Source organism: Globicephala melas, chromosome 9 (assembly GCF_963455315.2).
Source record: "Globicephala melas chromosome 9, mGloMel1.2, whole genome shotgun sequence".
Lineage (NCBI taxonomy): Eukaryota > Metazoa > Chordata > Mammalia > Artiodactyla > Delphinidae > Globicephala > Globicephala melas.
Genome location: NC_083322.1, coordinates 81,811,518 through 81,820,179, shown reverse-complemented (window position 1 = coordinate 81,820,179; position 8,662 = coordinate 81,811,518). Strand labels below are relative to the sequence as shown.

General features: G+C 35.5%; 1 protein-coding gene across 2 annotated transcripts in view; it reads right to left on the bottom strand.

Annotated features, from left to right (window-relative positions):
* Nucleotides 1–5,802: 5,802 nt before the first annotated feature.
* SEMA3C (semaphorin 3C) overlaps nt 5,803–8,662 on the bottom strand; it is a 186,026-nt gene continuing 183,166 nt past the window's right edge. For both annotated transcript variants that reach the window (XM_070046305.1, XM_030834271.2), the window contains one exon: nt 5,803–8,587. In XM_070046305.1, the coding sequence (XP_069902406.1) occupies nt 8,174–8,587 (414 nt within the window). In that variant the 3' untranslated portion in view covers nt 5,803–8,173. The remainder of the gene's footprint in view (nt 8,588–8,662) is intronic.

Sequence of the window (8,662 nt, the reverse complement as noted above, 5' to 3'; positions counted from 1 at the left end):
ATGACTGATTTAGTTCTCAGTATTGAAACCTAAGCCACTTCCTCCTCTGGCTATTACTGCATAATAAATCCCTCTTTCTGACAGTTTCTGCATATTCTAGCTCCAGGACCACCCCTAGGGCTCTCTACAAGCCACCTTTGACCTCTTTTGGTGTCCCTTTTTCCCTTCTGGGGCAGGCCACTCCAACAATTCTTGCTCAACCTCAGGGGATGAGTACTCTCTCATATCACCCCTGCCTTTTATTTCAAAAGTACCCTCCAGGAGGAACCATTACCAGTTGTTTATACCTCTTTGTGAGTGAAAGTCAATACTTAAATCTACCGGTTATGTGCTCTTTTAAAAATATGTCTTTGACTCCTAGTTGCTCTTTCTGTTTTCTTTGTTTGCATTCCTTGCTCTCAAAAGTCCTCTGAAATACAGCCAGAGATATTTTGTATGGAATGTAAATCACTAATGTGATGTCATTACCTCCATGACTTTTGTATTCCTTAGAATCAGATCTAAACTTCTCCCCGTCGTCATCAGGACCCACGTGGCTTTGTTTCTCTGCCTTTGGAATACAGTCTCATCCTTGTCTTCTCTTCTTTCACTGAGATCAAGCCACTCAGGTTTTCTTTTCTTTGCCTCAAATCTGCCAGAATTATTTTTGCCCCAGAGCGTTTACTAGTTTGTCGCTCTGCCTGAAATGCTCTTTTCCCCTGATCTTTGCAAGATTTTTTCACCTGTCTTTAATTTCCTTCATAGAATTTATCTCAGCCTAACTTTTTTTTTTCTTTTATCGGGGTATAGTTGCTTTACAATGTTGTGTTAGTTTCTGTCGTTAGTTACAATGAAGCGAATCAGCTATATGTATACCTATATCCCCTCCCTCTTGGACCTCCCCCCTCCCACCCCCCCCTTCCCACCCATCTAGGTCACCACAGAGCACGGAGCTGAGCTCCCTGCGCTATACAGCAGGTACCCACTAGCTATCTGTTTTACACATAGTAGTGTATATAAGTCAATCCCAATCTCCCAGTTCATTCCACCCCCATTTCCCCACTCCCTGTGTTCACATGTCCATTCTCTATGTCTGCATCTCTATTCCTGCCCTGCAAATAGGTTCATCTGTACCATTCTTCTAGATTCCACATATATGCATTAATATACGATATTTGTTCTTCTCTTTCTGACTTACTTCACTCTGTATGACAGACTCTAGGTCCATCCACGCCTGTACAAATGACCCAATTTCGTTGCTTTTTATGGCCGAGTAATATTCCATTGTATATATGTACCACATCTTCTTTATCCATTCGTCTGTCAATGGACATTTAGGTTGCATCCATGTCCTGGCTATTGAAAATGGTGCTGCAGTGAACATTGGGGTCCATGTGTCTTTTTGAATTATGGTTTTCTCACGGTACATGCCCAGTAGTGGGATTGCTGGGTCATATGGTAATTCTATTTTTAGTTTTTTAAGGAATCTGCATCCTGTTCTCCATAGTGGCTGTATCAGTTTACATTCCCACCAACAGCGCAAGAGGGTTCCCTTTTCGCCACCATCAGCCTGACTTTTACACAGCTATTCGTGTTGTTGTTTTACCTTTTCCATCCAGGAAGTAAATTTCACAACAGCAAGGACGTTGCTTTGTTACCTGCTATACCCTCAATGCCTAAAATACTGCCAGGCACATAGTTAAGTGCTCAATAAAGATTTGGTGAAAGAATTAATAAATGGTATTTCTAGTAGCAAAGACATAGTGATAAAATAGTTAATACTACCTGATATTCATTTTACATCAGGTAAGTTTTGAGCACTTTACATGAATTATCATGATCTTCACTTTCTCATGAGATTGATATTATCATAATGATGTCAGACCTGTAAAGTTAGGTAGTAGTAACCTAGCAAATTGAGTCTAGGCATTCTGACTCCATGGCCTGGGCTAGATGTTACCCAGAGTCCTATAAATTATATTATGAAGGCTGCTGTGTATGAATGTTTTTGTAGTGAAAAGCCTTCTTGGTGAGACTCTAAGTAATGAAATATAGAAGATGCTTAAAGTTTGGAGCTAGACTCTTCGGGGCCTTTAGAAAGTTATTTAACTCAGGGCAAGTATCTAAATGCATTAGACTCTCAGTTTTGCCATTTACAAAACAGACTAATACCTTCACAAGATCCTATGAAGAAAGCAGATAACTACGTATAGTGTGTACCTTTACATAGGAATGCTCACAGAAAATGCTCAGTAAATGGTTATTTTTAAGAGGGTGATAATTGTGGTAGTTTTCTGGTGCTATGGCTGTTGACTGTTATGAGTTGCCTAGCACATAGTTTACGTTCTTTACCAATATGAATTCAGCCATGACTTACAATGCCTGGAGCGTTGCCAGGAGAGATCCGACGGGAGGCTATAGAATGGGAATACGGAGGACGATTATGATAAAGGACAAGTTTGTAACAATGTAGATGACAGCTAACATCCAGGGTGAGTAAATCGAAGCTCCAGGAGAGCCAGCTTCTCCTAGCAACTCAAGGTTACAAGGTGAATGGACAAGAAATTCAACTTGAGGAAAGAATGAGTCAAGACCCTGCTCTTGAATTGGGAAAATAAAAGTTTAGGGTCAAACATGAAGACCCACAGGTGCATAACATGATAATGATCATCAGAATGTCTGCTGGACAGTGGCAGGGGGCTAAGAAAATAGGAGCAACAATAAAGATAACAAATCCTCACTGGAGCTTCTGAATGAAGTGGAGTGGTCTTATAACAGCACATAACAAGAGCATTAATTCAACTAATAATAATATATAATCCTGTGGCAGGAATGTTATGAACACTTTATGTATAAATACGATTCTAACCTTCACAACAACACTGTGAGTTGCTATCATTATTATCCTCATTTTTCAGACAAGGCACCCAAGGTACAAAGAGGTTAAGTAACTTTCCCAAGGCCACTCAGTAAGCAACTGGCTGCTGGGAGTCTGCATTACAGGTGATTATCCTGGAAAATCCATGGATATGGGTCCATTGAGCCACACAGCCCATCAAGGCATGGTTGGAACTATAGGTACAAGTATTGAGAAGAAAGGTGGTTTCCAAACATTTTAAAAAATAAAATTGCAAGAGAACCTAATGAAATTGTCAGTTTTTAATGAAAATAAACTTTAATAATAATTATGTGACATATTCTTCAAAAGATACTTAACTGTTTGAATAGCAGCACTATAATGAAACTTCTTCCATCTCCATTTATGTAAGGACATTTCCTCACACTTTCATATCTAAAAACAAAAATTAGAAGTAGCATTTTGGTTCAATCTTGTTTCATCCAAGGTAATTTAATTAATGAAAGAAAAACATGCTGCATCCATCTCATATACCTCTTCATTTAAGATTTTTTTTGTTTAGTGATTTTTATGCTTTTGAGCTTTTACTATGCATCAGGTACTATAAGAATTCCACATGTATTAACTCATTTAATTCTCACAACTACTACATGTGAAAGATATTATTATAATTCCAATTTTAGAGAAAGCAACATCTCATCAAGAGGAGCATAACATTCCCAGGCTGTATCATTTTTAAGTGGAGAAGTTGGAATGGGAACTTGAAGCAGAAACTGAGACTCATTTTGAATTAATAAAAAAATTGAATATAGCTGGCTTGTGGGTCTCGAAGTGCATGATCTGTGGATACAACGCACATACATCTGCATCCATTAAAATATCACTGGGAATCCAATGAATGTCCCAGGCAGATGTGGCTTGGGTAGTACCTCCTCAGTTTTTTTGTTTCCCATGGTTGCTTTTCCTATTCACAGCTTACAACTGTGAGTTCTCATCAACTCAGAAGATACTTTGAAGGTCCAAGTTCTCTGTTTGATGAGCCATGATGCAGCAGAGAAGGGAAGTTGATTATTAACCATACCCTCTCCACCCCCGACCCACACAAATCAGTGAAAGGGAAAAAATTAAACAAGATATTGAAAAATATCCAGAGAAACAATAGGAATGGCTTTGATTTTTATAATAATTCCATCATATATCCATTTGACAATGCAGAAATCATTACGTTTTTGATCTCATAAAATGTTTGGATGGCATGTTTATAATTCAGAGGAAAAAACACTTAAGGAATATAATTCACCCCACTTTTGTACTTGGGGGTTGAGAGATAACCTTACATAGGATAAATAGTTTTAATGTGTTTGTTATAATGTCATTCTTTAATAGCACTTTATGTAAGTAACACTCAAGCATGGCAACATAATAGCCCTGAGAAATATACAATTCAACCTGTGTGGAAAGTATTATTTTGTGAGGTACATAGACAAATACATTAGTCACTAGAGTGAAGATGGCATTTTCTTATCTTGGAGGTAGTTCTTCCAATTCTCAATACCTGTGCACTATGAAAGTAAAGTTGTTATGAAATCATAAAAATTGAAATATATACCAGAGGCCCCTTAGGAAAAACAATTCATTGACAGTGAAGTTCACTGAATGGCACATACACAGAATTTGTTGCAATTGGTTTTGATTTTGCAGAGGGGCTTGTATTTTTGTGCAAAAGGTGATTGGATAAAATGATGGTGGGATAAATCTTATGAAAAAAAAATATTTTTCACAATAGTCTTCCACAACTTTGTCACCATGCATAAAATTCAAAGAAATTCTCAATGCCACGGGTTAAGTAACCATTTTACTTCGTCTGCTTTTTCCTTGTCTAGACTGAAGTTTTCAATGGACTTGACTGTGCTGCAAAACAAAGCTGCGGTGTCTCTCTTGACTTTAGCCAGAGAGCAAATATAGGAAACTGTGATCCTTTCCTTAAAAAATTTTTTCACTTAGGTAGGAGGCACAAAGCATCAGAAATGCATTAAAATTATAAGAAATGCATTTAAAAAATTTTAAACTAAGGTTAAGTTCAAATAGAAGCAAGGGAGATACTGAGAAATGAAACAATTAGGGAGTAGTGCAGAATCATCATGTTGGAAGATTTGTTGAGATTACTTTTATATTTTGTTGTTTCTTTTCCTGTGGCTTCCTTTCCCTCACTTTCATAAAGGCTCATTTATCTTGGTAAGGTGTTATCTGATCCACTGACTGCAGGCTCCCCAGCCTAGACCATTGGCATTTAACTTGTCAAAGGACACAACTTAAATATTCCTTCCTGTTCTAGCAATATGTCACTTTCTAAATAAACAAATATTAGGAAATTTATTAATACTTATTCTATGATATGTTCTGCCCTAACACTTTACTGGGATGAACTTGGGCAGAGAAATGAGGCAGAGAGAGATTCGATAACTTTCCCATGATAAGACAGTAGGATTGGATTCAAATCCTAGCAGTCTGGCTCCAAAGCCCAAGTATTTATAAACTATACTTTTTTTTTCCCCACTGTGGACACAAGTCTGAATAACTGTCCACAGACATGAATGGATGTACCATGCCTCTTAAAGAGAAAACAAACATGAATTTGCTTGCTGTTTATAAAACATCAGAGAAATACACACAGAAACTGAGAACATTGGATCCTTCTGGGGTAGGACTTGCATAAAGGAGAGATAGTAGTGCAAGGAGAGATTTCCAAGTATATCTTTCTGGAAGTTTTGTATTTTGAAATCCAGATGCATTACTTTCACACACAAAAAAAGGATAAATAAATAAAACAGGGAAAAAAAGAACAATTACGAGAGTCAGTAGATTCTACCATGCCAACAAGAAATTGTAAACCCAACATTAAAAAGGAAAATTAAAGACATCCTTGGGGAATTCAACATGTTTTATTTTGCCAGGCACATGATTTCTTCAATATCCAATTAAATAATACTGTGCTAACTACATTTTCTAACAGAGTGAACATTCACTGTAATGACAGTTTCATCATGCTAAAATCTATTCACAAACCTACACTGTTAAAAAAAAGTGCATTTCTAGGAAATTTTATGTACAAATGGAAAACATATCAAGTCATCGAACCGTCAAACTACACAAAATAAAACCAACCAATCAACCACCAACATTCAGTATACGTTAACAATATTTTAAGAAAGAAAATTTTCTTTACATTTGGCAGTTTTGTTCAAGAGGGGCTCTATAATTTTAAAAGTAAAATAATAAAAGTATATACAATTTAATAATGTTCAAAATAGAAGATATTAAATAGCACAAATAATGTTACAACACTAAACACCCTATTGTCTATCAGTTTGGGTTTACATGAAGCAAGGGGACCTGTATAGTTTACCCTATCCTCTGCGTCTAAAACAATTTTACTTTCAACTCTGTACATAGAATAGATTGGCCATAAATACAGAAGATGGTTTTGGCTTTATGCACATTTCTATTTGTGCAAGTAGAGTAGAAATAATGACCTACTTGCAAAACAAACTCCTTTAGAGACTACTTTAGAATCATATACCTTTGGAACAATAGCTTTTATTTAATAGGTTTTTTTTGAATAAACATTATTTATGTTGTGTTTGTTAACTGCTATTTTTGCCCCATTGAGGCTTCCTCTTATAATATCATAATTTACCACCATTTAAATAATAAACTTTATTCCTAGATTTTGATCAGTGATTACATTCATTTTGACAATGATTTTAGTTCTTGACGCTTTATATTGTAGTGCTTAGGAAGGTAATATATCTACCTTGATTACCTTCTTCATGGCTTGTTAACTACAAATAAAACTTTTGTATTAGAATTTGATTAGGTATGATATAAGTTCTGTTTGCACCTAGAAACATGAAAATGTCTTTAAAACTAAGTAAAATGAAAGAGCAAAAGTTGTGTTTTTAAAAGAAATGTGAGGATATGAAGAAAATTTTTATACTTATCCCATCTAGTTGTTATTTGGAGTAAAAAAAAAAAATCACTTTTAAATTACTCTAATAAAAGGATCCAAACATACAATTAGAAGATAGTTATTTTATTCATCACAAACTTACCACATTTGTATTTATATACCAGTGAACATAATGTACCAACATTCTTTTAAAATAAAGTATGTCTATTTTTGTTCAAATTAGAATTTTTCTCACTTCTCCACAAAATGAGCATCTCTCCAGCATACATGAAAGAGTATTAAAAAAAAAAAAGAATCGGTGACTTAAAAATCAGTATGATATCTGAGGTTGCTAAACAAAAAAAGTGAGTTAATCATTGAAATTAATTATTGAAGTTAAAAATTAGTAACATTTTTAATAAACTTCTGTCAATAAAATTGCATTTTCTACCTTGTTTTTTTCTATTTTTTTTCCACTTCGATGGTTTCGGTCCTCATATACAAGTTTGATATTTCAAAAGAAATTTCTTCTTATATTTTTTAAAATGCCACACAAACTAGAAAATTAGAATAAACACATTTATCAATTAAATTGTGTAAGATTATATTCTCTGAATCTAGAATAACTTAAATAACTTCCAAAAAAGAAAGTGCTTTTGTTTGGAAGATGATTACATAACAATATAAACTTAAATGCTTCACTGACATAATTCCAATTAAAGATATTAATGGTTAGGTGTCCTTTTATCTTCCTGAAACAAGGGAACAGAGATCAATGACAGATATCAAAAACTGATAATTTTTGCAATCTTAAAAGTAACCAATACTATATTTCACTGGAAGCACATAAACTCCATGTTATCTTTTTATGAAAATCGCTCGTGTTTTAGATTCCCTCTTCCTTGTCTCTTTTCTATTCTACATTTCTTTTGACAACTACTCTGTCACATGCATTTATATAACTTTTACTATGTAAAAATTGTGAACTTGGCATTTGGTCTTGTATACAAATGATTGACAGAACTCTAAACCCTTAAAGCAAGGATGGAAGATCACAGGTTATGGCCCTAGTTCAATTAAGGGATGTAAGAATTCTAGTTTTATAGTCGCCATATTGGTTTTGAAGAAAAGGTAAATAAAGATAAATAAAATCTAGGTTAAGTTAAATATTTCTATGCACCATGAGGACCATGACATGTCTAGTGCTAGTCAATATCATACAAGAAAATGCATACTCATTTCAGTTCATGTAACGTTCACTTTTAGGAGTGAGTAACCACCTTTCTCAGGAATTTCCCATGGGTAAAGCACAAGATTCTTTGCTCAGAAGTTGATCACTGAAGACAGATCATTTACTGATGGAAGCATAAGCCCCATTTAAGAAAACATTATGACTCTGGCAGCTGATTCCTCCTATTTCTACTTTTCCGGCTATTGATGAGAGCCTTTAACTTGCCATAGTCCCCTCTCATCTTCTGGGATTCTTCTCCGTGTTGATGTTGCTGCCGAGTATCTTTGCAGTACTGATTAATCATCTGCATTTCTGAGTGGCTGAACGCCCCCATGATGTCCTTTGGGTGGAAGGGTAAAGCCCTCACAGAGCTGGCCCAGGTCCATGGAGACCATTTGTCTGTAACAACAGCCACCGTTTCGGAATCTAAAACTTTAAAGTTGATCTTGGCTATGGTCTGCTTGAAGCTGTTTTCTGTTGCAATGCAGTGATACAGTCCTTGGTCAGAATTCTGAACAGAGCGGATCAGGAGTCCTTGTGAAGTGGCTATGATTCGCTCATTCAGCTTGACCTAAAAGAGAGATATCAAAGTTCTGAATAGCCAACTCTATATATCTTCTAAAAAGATATGACCAACAATACAGAG